Source organism: Platalea leucorodia, assembly GCF_965183815.1.
Source record: "Platalea leucorodia genome assembly, chromosome: 8".
In the NCBI taxonomy this organism is placed as follows: domain Eukaryota; kingdom Metazoa; phylum Chordata; class Aves; order Pelecaniformes; family Threskiornithidae; genus Platalea; species Platalea leucorodia.
This window is the reverse complement of record NC_138830.1, coordinates 17,935,904-17,963,007: the sequence shown is the minus strand read 5'-3', so window position 1 is coordinate 17,963,007 and position 27,104 is coordinate 17,935,904. Positions and strand designations below refer to the sequence as shown.

The 27,104-nt window shown below is 36.5% G+C and overlaps 1 protein-coding gene across 1 annotated transcript; it reads left to right on the top strand.

Annotated features, from left to right (window-relative positions):
- Positions 1–1,247: 1,247 nt before the first annotated feature.
- PLS1 (plastin 1) lies at positions 1,248–27,104 on the top strand (the record flags this gene model as incomplete). The annotated part of the gene is made up of 15 exons (XM_082319001.1): positions 1,248–1,317; positions 4,744–4,907; positions 6,176–6,305; positions 7,971–8,103; positions 10,018–10,099; positions 11,439–11,604; positions 11,700–11,842; positions 13,357–13,452; positions 15,015–15,210; positions 20,265–20,343; positions 21,537–21,651; positions 22,398–22,531; positions 23,484–23,607; positions 26,331–26,455; positions 26,969–27,104. 15 exons carry the CDS (start codon positions 1,248–1,250, stop codon positions 27,102–27,104), a joined length of 1,893 nt encoding a protein of 630 aa, XP_082175127.1.

Genomic DNA, 27,104 nt, shown 5'->3' with positions numbered 1-27,104 from the left:
GGGGGAGAAGCAGCTGAGTATAGCAGATCTGAATATAATTATTACGAGCAAATAGTAACGTTGGCCATTACAGGAGTATTTTTCTTGCTCTCAAGCAAAAACACTGAACCAGAAGCAACAAAACCAGAAGGGAAAGCGTACACAAGTATAGGACAACTTTGATGAAAATACTAATGTAAGGCAGATTTTTGTCACTTTTGGCTTATAAAGTAGAAGCAAAGACAAAACTCTTACTTTATGGTAGGCACAGCACCACCTGTAGCACATTGTGCTCCCTCCAGCCAAGTGCTGCTCAGAGCTTCACACACGCAGACGGGTGCTGCGTAGGCTTACCTCGTGTGCGCCGATGGCATGCGCACGGTGGAAAATGGCAAATGCAAATATAAGCGTGCGTATTGAGACAAGTGTGTGCGACTTCTTTACAAACTTGCACTTACTAACAAAGGTCTGAATCATTCTGTTGTAATAAAGCTTCAATAAGAGGAAATGGGCGAGGATCTGTCATGGGGGTTTATCAGCCCTTGCGAAGGTGGCTTCTGTTTTGTTTTGCTTTTTTATGGAGTTGGGTAGAGAAAGTAGATTCACATTGAGACTCTGATCTTTGCGTTCAGTAAAAGCCTTTCTTTGGCTCTGACAATGCTATGAGACAACGGGCTTGTCAGGAGGGTGGGGTAAGTGTCGGGAGGTGGTGACTTCTGCAGCAGCTGTGGAAAGGCTCATCAGTGTTCACCCACTGATTGTAAGCAGGTACTTGAAAGTGTCCCACTGAGCTTTACGACTGTTCCAATGTTGGAGCGCTCAGTGCTTTGCAGGACTAGATCCTAGCACTAAATGCTAATTGGCAATGATACTGCATTGCACTTAGAAATTAGTTTTTATAAAAATTGTTTGTTGAAATGTAAGGTGATGATTTTAATGTTGGAAAACCACTCAAGCAATGGAGGTAGATTGTTGGTCAGTGCTTATTCTATGCAAATGAAAACATCCAGTGTATGAAAACAGGTGCTCCTATTGTGAATTCTCAGTCACTATTACAGTGAAAAGAATTGTTAGGTGTTTGATGTACTTTAAAGTGTTGTTTGTGATGTTTTAAGTGTGCCAGGCTTGGAAATGTCATTCAGGTCTGGTACCTTGTATCGAAAAGGTCAGTAACTTGTATCAGAACACACTTGGAATTAAAGCCTTATGTATTTCCTGTTTATTACTAGGTATAAGCAATTGAGGACAACACTTCTTGCTGTTCAAAGATGGAAAACAACATAACTACTATCTCTCGTGAAGAGCTTGAAGAACTAAGAGAAGCATTCAGTAAAATAGGTATGTTTTAAAATAAGAAAACAGTAAGGATGCCATTAACATTGCAGAGCTGTGTAGGATTTGTGGAAGAAATCTTTATGGGTCACTTTGTTTTGACAGGGCCATGTTTCCCTTCTATGTTGCCGGTAACATCTAAGAAAATAAGAATGTTTACATAAACCCCCTTATTTTTACTGAAACTTTGTGTGTTTATTCATTTCTTTCAACTTCAGCAATGAAAACAGATACATTTTCTTGCTGGGTAGTTGCATTATTTGTGCCATTTTACATGCAGCACGGTAGGTCTCAAAATTCCGTTTTTTGAACTCCTTAAATCTGGAAAAAAATGGTTAAAGTTCAATTGTTAAATATATTTTCATGTTAGATTACTGACACTTTGGTTTTGCTTTACTTGCGTGCTTTGGTGAACTAGTAATTTCTCTTTTTGTTTATTGGATCAGATTTTACATTTTGAGTAAGCTAAACTTGGAGGTTTTTTGATCTTGCTTTTGTAGCTAGCGGATGTTAATAAATAACTGCACAATTTTGTATGCTCGACAGGATGTTTGCAGATTAATCAGAGCGTAACTAGAAAGAGTGAGAAACTATATATCAAGTAACCCTTATTTCCAGATTGCAATACTGTTGTGAATGTTGAAGTTCACATCTGCTTTATTTCTTGTTTGCTGCAGTTCTGTGGGAGTGATGTGTAAGTGAAGCTCAGCAAATCAAACAAACGTATTTGTAATCATTCATAATGGGGGAACAGGGTCGCTTTAGGCAAGAAGTCTTAAATATTAGGAGTCTCCAGCTTGATAAACAGACTATTGGGAAGCTGTATGTTAGAGATGTGTAAGACCATGAGTAGTATGGAAAAGGCGAAGAGGGAATTATTCAGTTTCTGTCAATACAGGTATCATGTGATGCCCAGTAGAGAGTCAGAAAGCTAAAAATAAAAAGAAGTAACTTTTCTTAATGACAAATGATAAAACCATGAACCCATTGACTCGGGATGTTGTTGAGACCAAAAAAGAGTAGAAATGCTAAAGGAATAAGATACATCCATGGAAGGTAATTCATGAGTTGCTATTAAACAATCATCTTGACATAGTCTGTAGCTCAAGAAGTCTATAGCCTGCAGGAGCTGGAAAGACAGACCAAAGAAAAGAACACTGTATACACGTATCTATCTACTGGGAGGTGTTAGGGTAGGTAGATACGCCCTGGTGTTGTCTGACAGCTTTTCTGTTTGTTTGGTTTTCACCATCTGCATTCCTTCTTTTTCTCACTTCCCTTCCTGCATGTTTTCATGTTTCTGCTCGAAGAATTGTCTGTACTGCTCCTACTCACTGAAAAGCATTTTCTTCCTTACTGTATTATGCTTTCTGTGAAATATAAAAATGTAGCATCATTTAGCTTTTTTCTTTTTTCATTTTTATGTTTCTAATGTCTTTATGGATAAAATGCTTGCAGCTATATTGGTAAACTGAGAGAAAAGGTGTGTATTTAACTCCCTGCTTGTCATCATGGAAACTTACCCTCAGTGAAAGATGAACCTAGAGAAATAAAGTAGCTGGTAATCTGAGTGAGCTCGTGAGCATGTCCTTTGCTTTTTAGACCATCCCTGTTATTACGTGTGTTGTTACATGTCTGCAAGCCAGACAGTGGATGGATTAATACATATGCATACATAAAGTTTGCCTGTGTAGTGATTTGTGAATTGTTGGTAGTATCAAAACCACAAAAAGATATTTTTTAACAGATGTTTTTAGCCTTTCGTCAGCAGTGATGTGGCCTTCTTACGAAGCTGTACAGAAGCTACATAGTGTAGTATGGATTACAGGGAAATTACTGTATAGCAATCAGTTATGGCTAGAGATGAAAGCATGTTTCTCTGCTTGCCCTTCTGTAATGTGATGCATATTCATCCACTCTGGTATTGTTGGCCAAGTTCCGATACTAGAGACAATATGAAGAGAGGTCTTTTAACTAGTAAACGAAAAAAACAAAAATGGGAGCACCTTGACAAGTCAGAAAAGTGGCCACGTCATTTTGCTTCTGTTTCTGACTCGTGTTATTTGTGGCATTCTCTTAAATTACTTGTCTTACATGCATCATTTGCAGAACTGGGAAAATACTCTTAATTTATATTTTTTGAGAGCTTTAATATGATTGTGAAAGAGACTGAAAATTGTTGTCAAACATGGAAAATATTAGCATTAAATGTATAAAATGATGGGCATTATGTCCAGCACTAGTTATGCTGGATATGATTTCTTGTATTTGATTGAGATTCATCTATACTGTGTATGGACTATAGCTTTCCTGCTTTTAAAAGTATTTCCCTCCATTGCATAGGCATTGCACTACAGGTACGCTATTTTAATGGGCATTATCAAATTCTGTTTGCATAGGTATCTGTGTACATATATATGGAAATACGCATAGATATAAAAAAAATCAGGAACAGTTAATGTGTTTGATTCATTTATGCATTATATTGGATAAAAACATTATAGGTTTGTAAAATGGTGCTTTATTATACCAAGACAAGAATTCAAGGCAGCTTTCTGCACACAGATTTGCCTAAGGTGGAAGTACAAAGGGGATTTTTATGATTTCTTCTGTGCTGCTGCATTATGCATCATGAGTAACACAAATTATACCCATTTTTTTTCTTAATTTATTTTTATGTGATACAGCCATTCATTTTTTTCCACAATTGTGGAGCTATACCATACCTCTTGTTGAACAAAGCATTCTGATGCTTTGCTGTGCATGGACATGCCTGACATGTGGTCTTGGGAGCCAAGTGTAAGTGAAGGTGGCAGTACAAATTGCTCCCAACAGAGCTAGTTAATAGATTAAGAAAGGTCACCTTTAAAAAACAGATACAGATCATCCCAGATTTATTATTCACAGGTAAGCCTAACCACATCAAAAGTTTTGAAGAACAGAAAATGTCTATCAGATACTAGGATAAGAAACAAAATGCAGAGTCAGGTAGAGTTCTTGTGAGTAGTTTTTCTTGTTTAAGTGTGCTCTTCTAATAACAGCTTGCATCAGATTTGAGTTTACCGATTGCAAATGGTATAATATGAACAGTAGGAATATAATAACTGATCTCCCTTTCACTTGAAGGTTTATAGAGAATTTTGTTGAAAGTCTTAAAAAAAAGCTTAAACTTCGCTATTTACAAATGTGCCATCTTGTTATAGCTGTGCTTTGGGCTTATAAGATAGTTCCTGAGAAAATACATAACAAGATGGCACAACTCTGAGCCGGTTGTGCCTCTAATCCACAAGTATTCCTTCATGCTTCCTTATCTATGTCAGAAGAAATACTCGTCTCCTAGAACTGCATTTCTCACACTTTATTTATTCTCAACAGTTACTATACATGGTTCTTTACATAAATATAAAACCAACTTGTGTTTTCATTTTACAGATATTGACAACAGTGGGTATGTCAGTGATTATGAGCTTCAAGATCTGTTTAAAGAAGCAAGTCTGCCCTTGCCTGGATACAAAGTCCGGGAGATTGCAGAAAAAATCATTGCAGTGACAGATAGCAACAAGGATGGAAGAATCAACTTTGAAGAATTTGTCTCTGTAAGACATCCCTTTAGATGTTTCTCTACTGTCTGATATCTGTTGAGAACTAGGATAGAAAACTGAATTAAGTGGTACAACTAAGTACTATTTTGATACAAATAACTAATATTTTGAGATTGGGAAAGTTTTCTGTGACAATTTACAATGTCCTATGTAATTATTTTCCAGTTTTTATATTTTGCTCTCCCGTTTAATTTAGTAGATCTCATCTGGGCAGCATGTGAGAGCACAGTAGTTTCAGTAAGTCCTACTTTCTATTTCCTCAAAGATGAGGGGATGGACTACATATTTCAGGAACTGCTGGGTCAGCCCTTGCCCTGACAAAAGAGTAGATAATTAGATATCAGCCTCTGAATTCTTTTAGTGATAAACTAATGCTTGTGCTACTATGCATCATCTCTATACTAAAGGCTGTTTTGTACTGGGAATGAGGTTCACTTTTAATGAACAAATTTGAGCGGTCTAGACTCTTTTTAATGTGGATCACTGACTAGTGTGCTTTATTTAAGAGAAACAAAAACTTTTCAGGCTGTTGGTTTGTGTGTGTGTTTGGGGATGATTAGTTTTTTTCTTTGAATTTAGAATACTGCTGCTAATTGCAGCAGGTTGCTTGTTGAACTAGTTATTGATCTTTCTTTCCAAGATTCTAATTTGCAATGGTTCATAGGTGAGATGCAAACATTTGCATTCGGTTATTGAACTGTATCTGTTACTTATACTTCATTGTCAGTTTTGAGACCTCTACAGTATTTGGACAAATTTAGGACATACCAGTATATCCAATGTGGTTCACATTGCAGGCAGGTAGAAAATGGCATCAGCTTGCTTAAGGGCATGTGTAACTGTCATGTAGTAACCTTTTACTGTAAAGCATATGATGAATTAAATGAAAGAAATAGGCTATAGTCATTGAAAATGTGTGGTTTTTTGGTGTTTTCTTTAGTGTTTTCTTCAGTTTACCAAAATATCTGTGGAAAAACTGTGTAGATTGTTGCATAACTACTTTTTTAGATATCACGGCTTAATAAAGGTAGCACTTGAGGTACTCACTGAGAAATAATATATTAGATATCCGGTATGCAAGTTTCATGAGGAGATTTAAACTAGTTTTACCCATACAGTAATTTTTTTTTTCTTGAACAAAAGTTAATGTAAATACCAAAGAAAGGCATTCAGGTTAATTACTTACTCTAGAGTACTTACGTGAGTTAACACTTAGTTGTTTGAAGGTATGCTCAATCACAAAATGCTCTCTGTTATTCCAGATAATTCAGGAGTTGAAAAGTAAAGATGTTAGCAAATCTTTCCGAAAATCAATAAACAAAAAGCAAGGTATTACAGCAATTGGAGGAACATCAGCAATATCTAGTGAGGGGACGCAGCACTCTTATTCAGGTAAGAAATAATTAAACACAAGCAAATTTTGCATGGAGGAAGACTCTTTAAATTTGCACTACAGATGAAGAAAAAAACAACTGGAGAAAGTTGCTGTTGAAAGCAAATTAACACAGAGAAAGCATGTGGGGATGGACAACCTAAGTGTGGGTGGTAGTTTGTTAAAATGTGGGCTTTTCAGTTGTTGTTAGTTTCATGCTGCACTCGGAGGCATCTTTGCCAGAGCAAAAAATGAAAGCATGTGGGGGAAAAAAAATGGCCCCTTTGGCATACTTTTAGTAATGCTAGTCAAGTTTTTTGGCTTCATCCCATGCTAATCTATTCTTATTCCTATATTCACATAAAAATGAATCCCCGTCTTCATTTCCACAGTGTTAACTAAAATGAAAAAAAACCCACATATCACTTCTGGATGGAAGGGCCTCCTCAGCTGTCTCTGTGCCATTACAGAACTGTTCACTCCCATGTGATTTTTGCGTAGCCTGTCTTATACTTGAGAACTTGCTTTTAATATTTGATCTCTATTTCTTTCTACTTCCCCCTGCTGCATGTCATTTAAGTTGGTAATTGTGCCTAATTGCATTGCAGCTCCCGGTCAGAATGTTAACTACATTCCAGGATCATATTGCAATAAACAATATTGCAACCGTTTTGATTGACTCAAATCTGGGATTTGCTGTGGTTCCAGACGTGTGTTAAGATTCGATATATGAGGAAGATTCACTTCAATTAGCTAAAGGTGGTGATACCCTCTCTCTAGGTATTATCCTTATAGCACCAGCTGCACTTGGTATATCTCCAAAGCAGGGGATATATTCCATCTCAGAGGATGCCTGTAGGGGGGACACCATCAGAGCTAATTGTTTAGACTCCCTTTCATTTTTGGTAGAGAGAAACAGATCCCACTAGACTGCAATTCATCTGACCTGGCCTCATCAGCCATCTAGTTTATGATGAGATGAAGTGTGCACTAGAAATTCCTGTTTCTTCCTACTGACAATGAAAGAAGTGTAGTGGGTCAGGTGTAGGTACCTGTCTTGTATGCTTCTCGAGGTAAGTGAGGTGAATACTACCTGTACTGTCTGGTAATTTGGATACTGATACTTGATTGATTGTTGTCCCAATAAGCATTCTTAAACACACAGTTATAAATTCTGCACTAAATATGAAAGAGAATTTAAAAATGAGGTACTAAACTTTTTTAAGTTTCTCCAAAGCTAAATACGGCACAGTAATTCAGATGATGGTCTCAAAAATACTGCCAGTCTCTGAAGTCCTATAGAAGGCAGAATGAAATGCTGCATTTTAAACCAATGGTGTATAGATTGAGATGTTGCATATTTCAGATCACAAATTTCCCTCTTTTCATTGTAATTGCTGAGAAACTGAATTCAAAGTCAGCTGTGATGACCCATTACGTTGCTATGATTTTTATGTTGTCCTTCAGAAAATCACCAGATGTTTAGAGAGTGCAGTAGGGGAAAGATCAATCTGTACTTGCCCTTTTTTGCGTGCTTTCCCACTGGTCTGATTCTTTTCATAACTGGCCCCTGTGAAACTAAGGGATTTTGTTGCAGATGAACGTCTTTGACCCAAGTCTGATGTTTAGTAGTATATGTTCATGGAAATGATGATAGATTATTTTAATGCTGTTTTTCTTTTCAGAGGAAGAAAAAGTTGCTTTTGTTAACTGGATAAATAAAGCTCTACAAGATGACCCAGACTGTAAGCACCTCCTACCTATGAACCCATCAGATGCCAGTCTTTTTAAATCCCTTGCAGATGGCATCCTTCTTTGGTGAGTCCAGGGCTGTGAGAAAAGAAATTAATCTCAAAGGTTAAATGCTGATCACAGTGACATGAATTGGGAAACTTCTGATAGGCTTTAACGTCAGGACTCTACTCTTAAATTTTTCAACCAATGTGTAGAATGGGGAAAATCTGTTTGCCCATAGAAATGTTATTTTTAGCAGATTTTTGTATGTGACTCTGTGCACATATTATAGAAGTGGGTTCCCACTTCAGATCCATAATTATACACATCACATATGTGCAAGCTGTTTGCAAAGGAGATAATTACACAGTTCATATATTCATTAGCTGAAATAATTAGAAATCTTTTTTATTTCAAATATTCTTAAAAGTTACTAAGTGTAGTTATTCAGTCATAGGATGGGAGGAACACAAATCTGAATTAAATCTATGGCAAGACAGAGAGCATATAGTAGGTCCCTTAACTTTAGTCTGCTGTAACTTTCTAATTAGTTAGAGTAATAGTACTTATTCATGCACCATGGTAACAAGGTGTCGCAAAAGGGGTGATTTACAATGCTTAAGGAATCACTGACAGAGGTATTACCAAAAGTGGTTTTAATGTGATGCTGTAGAAGTGCGACTTAACAGAGTTCCATGGCAAGGTTCATCTATTAATTACTGCATGGAAGAATCATACAAAGGAAAATTGAGTTACATTCGAGTTAGAATGATTCACAGAGAGATCAAAGATGCAGAGAGTAAGGAAGACCCTCCTGTTGAGTCACAAGGTTCAGAGTAGACCCCCTTACTTTCTAAACTCCTAATGGAGCTTAGGTGTAGCTAGGTGCCGTCCTAGTCTCAGACTTGGACAACAGTTTATGTCTAAGAGAAGAAATACAAAGAGTAAGGAAGACCCTCCCGTTGAGTCATGAGGTTCAGAAAGGACCCCCTTGCTTTCTAAACTCCTTCCTCAGAGACGAGTCCAGGTGTGGCTGGATCTGAGATCCAATCCTAGTCTCCGTCTTGGACAACAGTTTATGTCAAAAGGATTATAATGTTTCATTAGCATTAATTCAGCATGCAATCAAAGTTACCAAGACAAAATCAAAGTTACCATACGTGCGATATCAGTCGCTTAACAAAGATCTGTTGTTGGTAAAAGGTCTCTCTGCCTCGAGGGCAACCTTGAGAGGTGTCCCAGGAAAGGGTGATCACCGCCATGCAGCCATGCTGCCTAGCAGGGAGAGCTCCAAAAAGGCTCACTTAGGCTGTCATATTTATAGTGTAAAGTGGTTGGCTTGTAGTCAAATTACATGCGATAGAAAAGGTATGCAGGAGTCTCCTTGTACCCACAACTTTCTCTGTTCCTTGGTAAAGGAGTCGCTCTGTTCCTTTGTGGGTTTTCAGAGAACAGATTGAAACTAGAGGAATTCACAGCCCATCTACAGCTCAGGCCTTTATCTCTTTCAGAGCCTGCGCCAAACCACAGCCAGTCTGGTCAAGGGGTTAAGTGCATCCATCACACAAGGATTAGTTTATTAGTATTGATGTGAATTAGTCTTTGAGATCCTTGTAGATGTAAGATACTATGGAAATGCAGTGCAGAAGTATATTGGTTATATTACAAAGATTTTCACTAGCAACTATTTAACTGTCTTTAGTTTACAGTTTTAATTTTCCCAAGAACTTTTTTTGACAGCACAGACATGCTCTGCTACTTAAGTATAAAACCCAACTGCTCAAGTTTCTTATGTGTTATGTTCTTACGTGTTATCTGGAGGTTTCTGAATGAATGTGCAATTATTTAATAGGGAGAGGAGATTTAGAGGATGAGGTGGTTATTTTTTATCTTGTTAAAATATTTACAGCTAGTTTGAAGTGTTAGGAGGTCATAATCAAATAATATATATTTTCTGAGAAATGAAAGTTTTAATAATCTCTGACTTATCTTCCTTAGCAAAATGATCAACTTTTCACAACCAGATACAATTGATGAAAGGGCTATTAATAAGAAGAAACTCACTCCTTTCACTGTTTCTGTAAGTACTGCACAGATAGGAACTTGCCACAAATGAAAAAGTAAAATAATTTTCTAGAGCTTTGTTTTAATGACAGTTCTTCTGATGGAGAAAAAAAAAAAGTCCTATGTATTAAAAAATGTCAAAGCATGAAATTGTATTTTTCTAATAAACTCTGCTGAATTCTCCTGTTTCTTAGATGATGTACAGGAAAACTTGTATTTTTCATGCTTTCCTTAGTTCTTTCCCTATGCACTATTTTCATGTTGCTTTACTAAGTATCTGAAGAAAATAACTTTAGACTTCTGAGTGGATGGTCAGGTTGTATTTTAGCAATGCAGAAAGTATCTGCATGGCTGTATACTGTGTAGTAGGATGATGCATTTTCAGTAGTGGAGAGTGGCTTGGACAGAAGATGAGAAGCTCTATTTTTAATTGTGTATGAAGTCATGAATATATTTGAGAGAAACAGTTTTTAAGACCTTAGTTTGGGTATAAGAAAACAGGTCTGGAAGAGGGAAGTAGATCCATATGTCACCAGCCTAATGAGAAAAAAAAAAAAAAATCCTGATTAAAATCCTCAGTTAATTGGCAGCCTTTTCATTTCAGGCTGTGACATTAAAATATGAAAAGTGAGAACATACCATGTTCTAAATCCTCCAAGTGGGTTTTGTAATCTCTGCTTAGTTAAAGAAGATGTGTCAGCAAAGATGATACTGCATGTGTTTGTTGTCTCTGTAGATAGTTAAAATCTGACACAAGGAAATAGAGAGTAATATTTACAAGAGCCGCCAGGTATTTTTTCTTGGAATGTTTCATCTGTGACAATCATTAGCTTTACTTTCAGTGTCAGGATGTTGAATTGCCGTGATTTTCCTATGCTGTCTGTTCAATTACCGGCTGACCCATTTATCCAAGCTGCTGTTAAACTGTATAAGATCCAAGGTGGGATGACAGTGATGTCAGTAGCCTCCTGCACAGGGCAGAATTCCACATGAGCATGTCTTTCCACAGGATCAAGCCCCTGATATTTTGACCAGTATTGTTTAATCTGTGTATGTGATACTTATGAGTTACAAAAATATTCTGATTAGCGTATTCCTCAGCAATCCAAGCTGCAGAAGGTGGTCCATGATTTTTTGGTGGGTCCATGTTAAACACTGTCAATGATGTTTTCTGTTAAATTTTGATAAGATACGTGGTGGTTCACAAAAAAATCTCCAGAGTGCCATTTTCCACTGGGAACCATTGAACTAATGCATTATTTCTCATAACTTCTGAAACTTGCAAACTTTAACACGAACAAATCTACTAAGAATTACACCCTCATACATTTGTTAAACAATGATATTCCAAATAGGAAAACCTAAACCTGGCTCTGAACTCAGCATCTGCTATTGGATGTACGGTTGTCAATATTGGATCACAAGATTTGCAAGAAGGAAAACCACACTTGGTGTTAGGACTCTTGTGGCAGATCATTAAAGTTGGTCTTTTTGCTGATATTGAGATCTCCAGAAATGAAGGTAAGGGAAATGCCAGGTATAGCAATGTCTGCAATTTGGAATTAACTGAGATCACAATAGCAATGATTTCAGCTTTCTTTCAAACTTGCTTTTAGCTCTTATTGCCTTGCTAAATGAAGGGGAAGAACTAGATCAGTTAATGAAGCTTTCCCCAGAAGAGCTCTTGCTACGCTGGGTGAACTACCATCTGGCCAATGCAGGGTGGCAGAAAATCAATAACTTCAGCCAAGACATTAAGGTATGTAGTTATCGCTCTGATAATTGAACATAATGGTATTTAAACACAATATGCATAGAAACAAATGAGTCAGATCAGAAGTATTTAGAATTGTACTCATCTGCTTTTTATAGCTATAGGTTTATCCTGCATTTTTCAACACTGAAAGAGCATTATTTTGATCTCTCATATCCTATTCAGTTGCTTATACCATGTACTATCACATCACAGTGTAAAATGAACATTTCCAACAAGCTCATATTCAGGGAAGTTCTAATGTTCTAAGGTTTTTATTAGAGTTACTCTAGGACAATTCGCGCTACCTTATTAGTTACCTTTTTCTTGTCCATCCTTCCCTGCTCCTGGGTCTGTGGAAACCCATCTTTTCTTCCTTTTGTTTTATGGAAGAAGCGTATGGTTTTAAATCTCGTCCCGGTGCATATTTGCTAATGGTGATTGGCCTTCGTACCTAGCATTCTACAGAAGAGTAGGAAACCTCTTGAGGAAAGAACAGTTATTCAGAGGGCTGTCTGAAGTAGCTACTGATTCTTGATCCAAGGAGAGAGCAGCCCCCCTCAATCACTGTGCTTTGCTGGTGTGCCAGTTTACTGACACAAGGGGACTGAAAGGCATGTTGGTGCCTTGGGGCAGATGGCAGATCTGCGTAATTCTTCTCTCTTCTTGGGTCATTCTGTATAAGGTATGCAGAGCACTGTAGTAAGTCCAGTTGAAGAGAGAAAAACCCAACTTTTTAAAGCTAAAAGCAAAGGAGGAAGATTCCTTAAGGTGGTAAGACCTCTTTTTGCTGAAGAAAGCCATACCGTTAATTGCTAGTTATATCTTTTCAAATGCCACCAAGAAGGCTTTTATTAAAGCAAACCTGCAACTAGGGTTTTATATGAGAACTTCTACTATGGTAAAAATATTACATGCTATTTAAGAGAAGTATTAAATACTTCTAAAACGAGCAGGTTTTTGTTTTATTTTCCTAGTTTCTTAGTGGGGAAAAAAACCAGAAGTGTACTGAAAACTGCATCAAATAAATGTAACTTCTTTTGTCACCATAGATTCATCCTGAAAGAGCCACTTTGCTCTCCATTTTTAATTCCAATTACCTTGTTGGTTAAGGAAGAGAAATTTTTATAAAACAGTCTATTTGAAAAGGATAGTGAAGGAATAAAATACCAACACTGAAAATAAGATCGATAATGGGATTTTTTTTTTTGTGGGTAACCTATATAAATTTGCCTTAAATACCTGAATTACAGCTGTCTAGTTCACATCCAGCAGAAAAAATTTAACTAACATTGTCCAGAATAATTAGCAGACATTCCTTTTCTCTGTTATCTGGCTAAATAAGTTCTATGAGAAATAATGTAGTAAAATGGCTGTATGACCTCATCCATGTTCACTGAAATTAGGATGCTATATTTTTTACTTCTGTGGTTTTTGAATTGAACTATAAAAGCAGTAAATGGCTAAGAAAGGCTACATACTTGCTCATACTTTTTAAAATATTACACTGCTTGTTTTAGGATTCAAGAGCATACTACCATCTGTTAAATCAGATTGCACCCAAAGGAGATGATCCTGATGAATTGCCCATTAAAATTGACTTTTCAGGATTTCATGTAAGTATCCAGAAACATAAAAATAGACTGGAATTATCTGAGACCTCTATGTATTCATCCAACATCCTGGTTACAAGGCTGTCCTAGAATCCCCTTTTGTTTTGTAACACATACAAAAGCTGAGTCAGATTCCTCAATGTCACAAAAGCTTAAATGGGTAAAAACTTGAGTAAAGTTCCGGGGCGCTGCTGAAACAGGATAATGCATCCTGCAGTCTAAAATTTAGAGCTATGTTTTACTTGGAGTAGTGTCTAACCATTTTTTATTTTCAGTTGGGTCCTCCAACATGAATATTACAACATCCTGCTTCAGTTCTCCTCTTCTGGAATTCAGACAAGGCGAAAGAGTAGATTTCACAAACCTTGTGATCCTTCCTCAAACCATATAGCATTCAGAAATAACATGTGAGCTGTTCCAATAACCACTAGGAAAGTGTGGCAACCATCAGGCTTTAAGTTGTAAAGGGAAAGAAGGTCTAAAACCAGCCTAGATAGATGTGAAAACACTTTTCACTAAGCTGCTACATAGTGCTCGTTGGAAGGATTATTCTGCATTTGATAAAAATTGAACTGCATGCCTAAGATATAGATATCTATATATCAATCAGAATCTTAACTAGAATCTCGTTATTCATTATAATAATGAAAACCCACATGCAAAATTTTATTTGCATACAAGCTTTAGTCTTCTCAAACTCCTTCATGAGGAGAGCTCTGTTTTATTTGTTTGTTTTTGTTTTGGCATTTTTTGGGAGGAGTGAGAAAGCATAGTAGTTCGGTTTTCCCTGTAATTTCTTACAGTTTGTATGATCATGTTCTGTAATGGGTTATAAACCAGTATCAATAACATGTAACAACTTGTTCTAGAGCAAGTTTCTGGTTGAGTATACCAATGTTGAATTACTGACTGTTATTCAATTCTAACAGTAATTCAATTACTGACTCATTTCCCTATGAATAGTAACTCTTAGTGTTGTGAAGATTAGAGGCAAAAAGTATATGCTACATGGTTTTAAAGACTGATTTATTCTATGTAGATTAATAATAAGGACAAATAAACAAAATAACGCGTAGGTTATTGACTTAAGACAATTCAGAGGCAAAAATATTAAAAGGAAAGCAAGGTAGTGGATTGTCACATTCTGAAGCGTCAAAATTCTTATTGAGGGTGTCTTATTTGGGCGTCATCTGTAATTACCGTGCTTCAGAATATCAGTTTAAAGCAGTGAGGGTGAACCTATGGCACATGTAGCACAATATGCAGTGCAGGAATCAACAGCCTGGAAATGGAAATATAACTACTACACCTCTGGCTGCTACTGCTGTTGCTATGGTTCATGAGGAATACTGTGCAGGCAGCCACAGAAGCAAAGGACAGAAAGAAAGTGGAAGGAAGATGGGAAGAAGGGAATTATTATGGGCTGTAAGAGCTAGCTCAGGCATTGGGAGAATGAGGGAAGAACTGACATGGGTCATTTAAAGATTTGCCAAACTGAAGATTCGGTAAAGAATGGAAACATGCTAGTATTCATTATAAATTAATTTTTTTTTTTTTTCTTTTAGGATAAAAATGACTTGAGGAGGGCTGAATACATGCTCCAACAGGCAGATAAACTGGGCTGCAGACAGTTTGTAACTCCAGCTGATGTGGTTGCAGGCAACCCTAAACTCAATTTGGCTTTTGTTGCAAATCTCTTTAACACATATCCAGCCCTACACAAGCCTGACAATTCATCTTACGATCTCAATTTATTAGAAGGTACTCAACTTACTAAGCATACAGAGGATAAGAATATTAGTGATTTCTATTTAAGTATTCCTTCTAGGTTGTAATATAGGATCCCTGTGTGATGGTGCCTGTATTAACAGCAGCATGTAGAGCTCTCTCACTAGCTCTTGATATAAGCCTTAGTAGAAGTCCCCATTGCTGTGAATGTTGTTCACTTGTGTTAGCCCGACCAAAGGCTATTCCTGAATAACCTTCTGTCATTTGTTTGCAGGAGCAAAAACTGTCCTCTTACTCCCTTTCCAGTTTCCTGTGCTTCTTTCCATACCTTTTGTATTTTAGCTGATGCACAAATTCTAGCCTTCCCTAATTTGCAGTGCTATACTATGCAACTACAATAGTCTTTTAAAGTACTTTTCATGTTGTGTTTATATATATATATATGTGCATATGTGCATTAGTTTGTTTGCCTTTTAAAACAGGAAGCATTAAAAAAAAGGCTTCTGTATCAGCAACTTATATAGATCCTAGCATATCAGCAAGTTTGGACTTTAACTGTACAGTTCAGATCCCTAATGCTAGAGAGAAAGGGATAATTGGTAGCAATCTTTGGCTGTTACCTTTGCTGTGGACCAGCTAATTTAGGATAATGAAATGGCTCCTGCCAGTGTATTTCACAGTTGTTCACTGATCTCAAAGGAATGGTGAGAATCAGGGGTGCCGCACTCGGGAGAATCATCAGCAATGTTCACATATTCCTCTGCACTGCCTACTCCTGCCTTCCTCTTACTGTTCCTATCAGGTTTCCTTTCCATCTAGGTGAGTCCATCTTCCTTTGCTCCTCTTTTTTTCATAATTTGTCTGCTCTGCTGCATCCCTGTTTCACAAATCTTGTATCCCTCAGACCACTCCCGTTTCAGGCTTCCTGCTCTTCTAGTATCAGCTGGGTGCCACCTGTGGCAGAGGTATCAGCACAGGAGGTAGTCTTTCAGCTCTGATATCCCTAGTCACTGCAGTCCCTGCTATCCAGGACAAATGATTGAAGGAAAGGCCTGTTCTTCCTTTGCTGCAATTTTGTTAGAAATATATGCTCTTGGAAATGTATACAGGAGCTGTGTGGAGGTGGAATATGTTCTGTTCAGCTTCTCTGTTCTGAACTAAAGTTGCAGGTGTGATTTGAAATCCTGAAAACTTGGTCAAATTTAGAAGAGGTTTTCATTGGCCTGGTAAAAAACAGCTGAAATACTTTCTGAACTTTCCTAAAATATTTCGAGGAGATGAAAGTCTCAGCTAAAACAGCTTGTAAAAAGTTACAATCACCTGAATGCTAGATTATGATTTTGTAATGATAAATATTGGACAAATTTAACTTACTGTTTATAGTATATATTTTAGATATGGATAATCATGCCAATGTTATCTGTTCAAAGGCAAGTAGACAACTCTCCTTTGCCCCGAAATACTAATTCCTGTGGTGTCATGTAGATCTAAATCATCAAAATAGTTATTTCAACCAAAAGATGATGATGTTAATGTGTTTTTCTGTTAATTTGTTTTATTTTTTCCATAAAATCCTGTGGTTTTACTGATGTTTTCTCAAGGTAGTGTTATATAAAATATAAGACATTCATTTCTTTATAGTTTCATCTTAGATTGTCTGTTGAAATCTGACTCATAATTTATAATGCTTTCCTATTTTGCTTCATGAAATGCAGATTTGACCCCTCCTAATGTAGGTACTGTATTTAGTACTTTTCTGTACTCCATAAAAGTGTTTTATTCTGCAATTCTTCTCCCCCCCCAGTGTTTTAATCATCTCTGTCCTTTTCTGGTTGATTGGTTGATTTTTACATTGTTCTTGTATTTTTCTATTGCTTTAATATGCCGTCATAAGTAAAAGAGAAGGAAGAAAAAAAAAAAAAACCAAAACCCTGCAGGTCTAACATGATGCATATAAAATGGGGGCAGGACTTGCAGTAAGTCAAATGCCATATAGTTCTTTCTGTGGGTTTAACCAGTAGGGGCCTTCCATGAACCACGACATAAAGCTCTAGGCATGTGTGGGTGAGTAGAGCTTTCCAAAAGTCTTAATTTTCCTACATTAAATTCCATCTTTTCAGTGACTGTTCCACCCAAAAAGTACAATGTGGCTGTTCTCTCTGGTTTAAGACAACAAACACTGTGCATAAATTGACATCTGCTCTGATAATGCTTAACAAGTCTGGTGATGTGCACTTATATACAGAGAGAATACCCCTCAGGTATACTGACATAGCAAAATGAACATTTGATACTATGTGGGGATGGAGGGGGGAGTCCTGACCTCAGTCAATGCATGATCTTTCACTGGGTATTGCTGTTGCTCTGAGGAACCTCTCGTTTGCGGGGAAGGCAGTAGAGTTTGGAGTCTAAGTCCCATAGAAAGCCGAGTCCTTGAGGGGAGGAAGAGGAGGGACTTCTGTCCACCCACGTTCCCTCCAGCGTAGATGTCCTCTGCTGCTGTTGCTTAGTCCACTGGCAGCCTTCAAGGCTGTTATGACAAGAGGGTTAACTACTCCCACTCAGGCCAGCTGAACCTAGGGTGCAAATTGTATCTTGAGCTCTGTTGTCTTTCAGAGAGAACTGTAGGTATTTGGAGCCCTTTGGATTCTTGACCCCATCCCTAAGGCTACTCCCCACTCAGTTCGGTAGTATAATGATCTCAAAGAAAGAGATGGCAATAAATATAAAGGATGCTACCAAATTTGCTCCTCTCTCTTTTGTGTAGCTCTGCCCCCTTTCTGCAGTTTTCCAATGATTTTGGCTATCTGCTGCACCACTCAGCAGAAGATATGCTCCTGATAGGATCACAAGGTATATTTTGAATAAAAGAATAGAGAGAAAAAATTGGTCAGTTCCCAGCCATCTGGAAAACTTAGGAATGCTTATGTGTTGCATGATAAAGGGATTTGTTTAGAGTGGCATATTAAATAAAGTGTGCTGGGTTTAGTTCCTGTATTCCCACTATCCAAAAGGGTGCTGCTGACTTGCATGCTCCTGCTCTTGCTTGGCTACTTTGGATTCTTTCGACAGTGTTAAGCATGCATTTTAAAATTCTCAGTCTGAGTGCAGTTGCTGAGTATCTGTTTTTGTAGCTATGCTTGGTTTAGTAAGAGTTCATTAAATAATCTTGTTACCATCTTTGCAACGGACAAGTGTTCCTAAAAGCACTTTGCATTCAGTATTTTGGGTATTGCAAACCAACTCTCAAAGCTCAGTAACCCTAAAAACTTCAAAAAAAGAAACAAAAAGCAAAAGGGACTTGCTTCAAGATACTATAACCTCTTAAGTTACTCTTTATAAGCTTAAGTTATATCTCATGCTTGTATTTTGATTGTATCTTCTTATGGAAAAATGCTTATATTTTTACTAACTTTGTCATAAAATGTGATTCTTTGTTGTCTTTTAAATTTTGTTGTGGGAAGAAAAGTGAAACAAAGCTGACTGGCTGAAGACCTTGCAGAATAGTATTTTTCTTTGTTTCAGCATGTATTCATCAGTGACTCTTTGGTAATTTTTACAAGTAAATCTTTGAAAGAAATACTAGTTTGAATTGCATATGAAAGACCTCATAATTTAGAAAGAAAATATAGCAGTAGGATGAATATAATCTATTTCATAATAATTGGAAAGTAACTGGTAAGCTGGCTGAAACTTTTAAAATAAAATTTATTCTGTTAGAAAATGTCAATTACAGATGAAATTTCTGAATTTATATTTTTTATAAATATATTTTGAAGTTCAGAGCTTTTTGTATAAAAGGAGAAGAGACCTAGATTAAAATTGTAACCTCGATCTAAAAATCGATGTTATGATATAGGTCTATTTCATGGAAAAATAATATTAAAGATGTTTTCTTTCTATTCTAATGATAAATACATGTTTATACAGTAGCTTCATTTTGCAAAAACATTCATTGTTCTGTAGTCAACATAGAACTGCAATACTAAATGAGACAGTTGTCATGCTACATAAACCTCATTAGACAAACTCAGTACCATTATCCTCTAAGGAACAAATGAAAAAAGCAAAGAAAAATCTTACTCAGATTTTTGCATGTTTCAGTCCTGAGAAATCTGTTCTTTCATTGTTTGGGGAGGTTTTGTCCCTCCTCAATGTCCTTTGTTTTCTTAACTGTGGATTATCAGCCCCGGGGAGCAAAGCAATGAGGTTATTCCAAGCTCACCTATTCAGGCTAAATATTTTCTTAAATGCTTTTCTTTGATGTAAGGGAAAACAGCTTATGCAACACTGATTCGCATGCAATTGGCCATGGATACATTGTTAAAATTTAGGTAATGTTGTATGTAGAAAAGTAATATATTACTGCAAACTGTAACTTTATAGAGAGAGAGTGTTAGTTTTAGGAACTCATGATTACAATAGATAAAAACAATCTAACTCAGGAAAGTGAAGGCTTTTGTTTTTTTTTTTCTCCTACTGAATTTTCTGCATTTCTCATAAGCAGAGTTGCTAGTTAAAACTGCAAGAATAACTAGCCCCTTTGGCAGTATAAATAGCTTCAAAAATTTAACTGAATTCACAAATTAATACTGGGAACATCTGTGTGGCGAGAAGTGGAGCTGTAGTTTCTGGAGTTTGGTGCAATTGCAATAAGCATGTTAGTGCTAACTTTTAATAAAAATATGCTGTTTCAAACAGATTTAAAGATACTGTTGAATGCAATTTCCACTGATTTTGGGTTTAGGAAATTATTATTAATCATCACTATTTTCTCCATGATATATTAATTATCTGAAATATAACCAACAAACTGTCTATTTCTGTATGTTATCAAATTGTATTTACACAGAAAAATGTAGTCTAATAGTACTCCCTGTAGTGCCTCTGGCCTTGTGCCCAGAACCTGAGGGACTCTGATAGAATTGCCTTGACTTATTGGCCAGTAGGGACTACTGTTAGGGAAAGGACCAACTCCTTTGGGGGGAAGGGGGGGGGGGCGGCGGAGGGGTGTGAGAGTCATTTAAACAGGGCTTATTAAAGTGTTTTCTCCAGTAATTTATATAGAATTGTATTTGTCACCATAGGAGAAAGTAACGAAGAAAGGACTTTCAGAAACTGGATGAATTCACTGGGTGTAAGCCCATATGTTAATCATTTATACAGGTAAGGCTTTTTTTTTTTTTTTTTTAAACAATAATTTAATTTCTCTTGGATGACAGGGGAAGAAAGAAGAAGGGAAGAAAGGTAACTTGTATTTCTACCAGAACAGTGATTTCCAGGTTTCCACACAGTGTGATAGGAACTTCAGAACTGGTCTGTAGAACCGCATTAAGCGGTATCTGATTCAGATACTCCACTCATGATCTAGAAATACTAGAAAACCTAAAAAGTTTTTATGTGCTCCCCTCACTCGTACTTGGAATTATGTTTTTTAAAAAGTTGAAGTAACTGTGTTTTATAATGCATGGTTTTTATTTTCTCTCATGACCAATAAAATGACCGCAAACCTATTAAAACAGTAATGTAATTCTAAACTATAAGAAAGAATAGATGTCTGCTGAGTAGACTGTAAGAATCTATGCAGCGTGGTATTCCCTCAAAACAAAGGGCTTCTTAGCATGCTTTTTAGATGCTTCTGATCATTTCCAAATTGTGCCAGCAGTTGATTCAAATCCTGTAAATAAAAGATGGGATATAGGGAGCAACTGGGAACATCTGCTTGCATGTATACTTGCTGTTAGGTTTCATTGTTTCTGTTTTCTGACCTCTATGAAGTGAAACTATCTGTAGGTAGCTTAACGTGGAGAGAGGATTTCATTTAGCAAGTAGCTGGAGGGATTATCAGGAATGAAGTTTATAATGGGAAAATAATACTTTTCCTAATATTCTTTTTTCATGAGATAAGTATATTGGTTTTGATTATTCTTTAGAAAAATATTGGCTTTGATTATTCTTTAGTAAAAATAGGTGCAGATAAAGCATGAGTATTTAACATTTTGGAAAATTCTGAGGAAACTAAAACTATATCAATAAATGAAAACTCTTTACCTAGATGTTTTATCTATTCCTACTCTATGAAAGCAATTATTTAACTAAAGTTGGTAAAACCAGTGGCTGTGCTTACTTCACTGAGATTTGTGAAAATAATGAAATTAAATATACAATTTAATGTAAATAATTGCAGAAATCAAGCAATAAGATATAGGCCAGTTTCTCCACAGAATGACACAAATTTTTATTTATGTGACTGGAATTTTTCAGCAACTTACTTAAGACTTCTCAAAGTGTAATTACTTAACATTTTCATTGTGAATATGAGCTTTTGTACTTAAAAACATTGTTTTCTTCTGGTTTAGTGATCTCTCTGATGCTTTAATAATCTTCCAATTGTATGATATGACTCGTGTGCCGGTTGACTGGAACCACGTCAACAAACCTCCGTATCCATTACTTGGTGGTAATATGAAGAAGGTGGGTAGATACTCTGTAATACAGTCCTGTCTCCCATTGTGCTGTTTGTAGTAATCTGGGTTGTCTACGTTTGCGTGCTACTGAGACGGTCCTGGCAAAGGGGGGAAAAAAAAGCGGGGGGGGGGAATCTTCCAGATACTATCCCAAGGAATAAATAGCAGTTATAGCATGTATCACTTCAGTTTCTAAACGTGGACACCTTTTGGCAATATTTAATTTAGTGTCTCATTAGGGTATGTAAGTAAAAGTTTCAGGTCTGACACAGCTATCGTTGCCTGATGCTCTTACATTGTGATGTGTTTCCTCGCAGAGCGGTTTTATATGCTGCCAGGAGAATTAGTGCAAGACTTGCAGAATCCAAGCTTTCAGTTAGTTTTGTGATCATTATGAAGCCAGAAATGTAGAGGGGAAAAAAAATTACTATCTGTTTAAGAACAACATATTTCAATATTTTTCCAAATTCAGTTTTAATGTAAGTATATATTAATTCATTGACTTTAGAGAAAGTGAAGTTGGTTTTCTCAAGTGTGAAAAAAGATTATCATTAGAATCTTGCATACTTGCATTTATAGTAAAAACTGTGTCATTTTAATCACAGTGTAGAAAGGCTAGAAATCTTTCTCTAGCTCCAGATCTCAACATAGGTAACAGTAAGCCAAAGTAATTCAAAATACACATAGATTATAGGTCTGTATTATAGAAATATTAAGGTGTTTTCATTATTTGCACACAACATTTATTTTTAGATTGAGAATTGCAATTATGCAGTAGAACTCGGGAAGACAAAAGCCAAATTCTCACTGGTTGGTATTGCTGGACACGATCTAAATGAGGGTAATCCAACTCTGACTTTGGCTTTGGTATGGCAGCTGATGAGGAGGTAAGTTAGGCACATTATATGATAGATGCATACATATATATATCTGTGCATGTGTGTATATGTGTGTGTGTCTGTATATCAAGGCAAATTAAAGCTAGCGTTCAGTTCACCCAACAGGTATTTTATAGAGCCATCTCTAAATATCCCTCTTCTCCAAGATAAACTTTTATACATTTTTTTTGTAGTTTTACATACTGTTTAGTGATTAAAACCACAATAGTGTGTATGTGTACACATTATTTTATAGAGACAATTAAAATCTTAGACTAAAAACTGTGATTAAAATTATAAATCCTGTAGCAAATAAAAAGGGCACAATTTATTTCATGTTGATTCCATGTATCTTTCTGTAAGTAGAGAGTAATTTAAATATTTGTAAAATCAAAAAAAGAAAGATAAATAGGAAGAGGCGATGTATGCTATAGAAGTTAAAATGGGAAGAAATTTTTAGGCCATCACAACTATAGTAATGTAACTATTATAAAATCAAAATCTTGCCAGTGCACTGAGCAGGAAAAAAAATTATAAATTGATTTCAATAAAGAGTATTTTATTGCAAATATTTTCCACAAGTTAATTTTCTTACACCTACTGCTTAATGATTTTTTTTCTCATGCTGTTGTGATTCAGTTTTCAAGGCGACTTGGATGGTAGGGAGCCATTTAAGCTTATAACGTAGAATTAGTTATGATGTGCTGAGTAAAACAGATACATGAAGATGATGTAACAGTGAATATTATGAGGTTTGGGATGTTGTTTTATTCTTGCAACAACTGAAAAAGTGATTTAAAGTACCAAATAGTTTATAAGGTAAGGGTACCTTATGAAGATGAGTACTTGACGTTGTTACTGTGCTGAAGTAATATTGTACTTTTGCTTGTAGCTTGATACTGTTAGCAAAGCCAAGTTCTACCACTTACTTTAACTCAGACTCTTATCTTCTTTATTAAAGGTATACTTTGAATGTACTATCAGACCTTGGAGAGGGAGAAAAAGTAAATGATGAAATTATTATTAAGTGGGTGAATCAGACACTTGCAAAAGCAAATAAGAAAACTTCAATTACAAGTTTCAAGGTAATAAAAATTAATTTACTTTTCTTCTTTCCACATACAGTCAGATATGGGATTTTTAACCTGATCTGTTAACAATTTGGCTTTAACAGTGACTCTACCATCAGCTAGCATAATTGTATAAGGAAATATTTCTGACAGTCTGTGAATCTCCAAAAGTATTTTACAAGTCTATTAATAAGAAACAAAAAGAAATTATCATTGCTGCTGTAAGATCCAAAACAAAACAAAAAAAAAATCCAACAACAAAAAAAGGCTAAACTTTCAAAGGGGCTTCTGTCTGAAGTTCAGGCATGGCATGTAATGTATCTGCCAAATTTTTTGATATAGGCACTCTCATGCTTGTACAAACATGAAAAACAATTTTGGAAATACTGGGGTGGGGGGTGGGAAATCACCATGTTTAGTAACAGCTGGTCAAAAACATGTCCTCATGTGTGGCAGAGCCAGGAGAGGGAGCCCTAGTTAACCAACGACGTCTTTTGTCGTCATTGGCCCTGCTGATGTGCAGCAGGCTGAATGAAACAGGAGCTTTTCCCATTCAGCAAATATGAACAAATTGATAAAGGAAGCTTTCCTTTCACGTTTTTTTATTTTTTAAATAAGTCATATGTATGTGGTATGGTTTAACCCCAGCTGGCAACTAAGCCCTACACAGCCACTCACTCACTCCCCCCACATTGGGAAGGGGGGAGAATCGGAAAAGTAAAAGGGAGAAAACTCATGGGTTGAGATAAAGACAGTTTATTAGGTAAAGCAGAATCTGTGTGCACGAGCAAAGCCAAACAAGGGCTTCATTCACTACTTGCCATCAGCAGGCAGGTGTTCAGCCATCTCCAGGAAAGCAGTACTCCATCATGTGTAACGATTCCTTGGGAAGACAAACGCCATCACTCCAAATGTCCCCCCCTTCCTCCTTCTTCCCCCAGCTTTATATGCTGAGCATGACATCATATGGTACGGAACAGCCCTTTGGTCAGTTGGGGTCAGCTGTCCCAGCCGTGTCCCCTCCCAGCTTCTTGTGCACCCCCAGCCTCCTCACTGGTGGGGTGGGGTGAGAGGCAGGAAAGGCCTGGACTCTGTGTAAGCCCTGCTCAGCAGTAACGAAAACATCCCTGTGTTATCAGCACTGTTTTCAGCACAAATCCAGAACATAGCCCCATACTAGCTATGATGAAGAAAATTAAGTCTACCCCAGCCAAAACCAGCAGAGTATGCCAGGTGTGTCATGCTGTGTGAATTTCATTCATTAGAAATGGTAGATTAATAATTGCACTTGCATGCAAATATAACATTCTTATAGAGGTTCATTGTATACTCTGAAACAGTTATGTCTGTGGTTCACAACAGGAATGTAAGAACCTAGCAAGTTAAATATTTGAGAGCTCACTGTGTTATGAAATTGAATTAGGTAAGCATTAGGCAAAAGGTAATATCAAATAACTTTATAGAACAAAATATTTAATTTTTACTCTAGAAGGTAACTTAGGCCTTCATCTTCTTAAAAGGCATTGCTGCTTCTCTTGTTTCTACGTAAATTGTAATAATGGTGGTATAAATAAGTTGAAGGTATGAAGAGAATCTGTCACAACATCTTGCTTTCAGTATGCCTGTGGTTTTTGGGGGGGTGTTGGTTGTGTTTTTAAGGTAATTCAACTGATGGTAGACCAATAAAGATAAGGAGCTACTGATGTAAGGTGACATTATTCAGTATACCTTTTGTACTACTGATTTTTAACAACATTCACATAATATATTGTCTTTCACAATATAAATTTTTGTCTGTATTTTGGGGTTACTGCAGCAAGCAAATTGTGTAGCAGAGAAAGCAGAAGTCCCTGATATTTACTGTGGACTATGAAAGCAAAGTTCTATTGAATTGCCGTTAGTTCAAACAAAAATGACAAAGGTGTGTTTTTTGGCTTATGGTCTTGGGGAGACACCCCATGCTTTCAGTATCTTCAAGCAGATTTATATTACTATTTTTAAATGTATAATTAATGTGGTGGCTCTATGGGACTTTATTGAATTTGAAATCATAATTCTGACCTGGTGGTGAAGGCAGCCATGTCACGTGGCTTACCTGCCGAGCCCCTGCAGGAACAGAGCCAGCCTCGCTGGCGCTGTCTGCTGACGGTTGGTTTGACATCATCAGCTGCTTGTCTGCCTTAACAGTTGGGAAGAAATAATTGCAGCAATAGCACTTGCTGTTTTAAGAATAGAAAACACGTCTGTATATTAAATACAAAATACAGACTGCTTGTACTGGCTCAGAATACCATCTGAGTTGAAAAATTATAAAAAGTGAGCTATAAACCACTGCAGAAAATAATTCCATTACAAGAAAAGGAGAAAATAAAAGTAGTTGGGGAATGTAAATACCTTTTCATTTTCTTGAAAGTCCGGTCCTTGGACTTGTTTTAAAGTTCCCTTCCTTCCTTAGGGAAGGAGGGGAGTTTCTTTCATTAAATAAGTTTAAACCATTTGTGTAATAATAATAATAATAATAATAATAATATCAACACTGAGTGTGAACCTTGTCATTTTTGATTGTGGAAAAGAACATTAGACCTCATAAAAGGGAGGAAAAAACCTTCATGCAATAAAGTAACAAAACATGCTGCTGTCTTTCAATAGGTATGTAAGATGTGCTGTAGGGTTTTTTTGCATTGTGAAGACAGAATAATCAAATTCCTTATACTAATCTTCTGAGTATTTTCTTTTAGGACAAATCAATTAGCAGTAGTTTACCTGTCCTAGATTTAATAGATGCCATTGCACCAAAAGCAGTTCGTCCAGAAATGGTCAAGAGAGAAGATCTTTCTTACGAAGACAAATTGAATAATGCTAAGTAAGTTTTAAACGAATGCTTTGTATTTTCCTAAAGTGCAGGAAATGCATGAATTCATGGTGTAATGAATGATTTACTGATTTGGTAACAGAGAGAGATTACACGAATATTAGTTGATTTGTTTCAAATAGAATATATTATAAATTCTAATATTCTAGAGCTATTTTTCTAGCATATTTAAAATATGAACTCAAATTCATGATTTGAGCTGATATGGGCTGATTTGGGCTGATATGACCTACCGGCACTCCACTGCAATTATTTTATTAATAGCCTGCCATAACCCATAGTGGTTTTTTGACAAAAATAAATGCTTTGATAACCAGTAGCAAAACATCTGCCAATACAATTGCTAATACATGCTTTCTTCACAATAATGTCCACTTTCTCATAGAGCATAAATACTGACTGAACAGGCGTATCCTGCTATTAGTCTGTTGTTCTTCTTGTGAATCCTGGCACGCTAGTAGATGCAAGGAAAATAACAATATTTATTTGCTCTTGTTTTCCAAGGTATGCCATTTCAGTTGCTCGAAAAATCGGTGCTCGTATATATGCTCTCCCAGATGATCTGGTTGAAGTGAAGCCAAAAATGGTGATGACAGTGTTTGCATGTTTGATGGGAAGAGGACTGAACAAAGTAAAATAA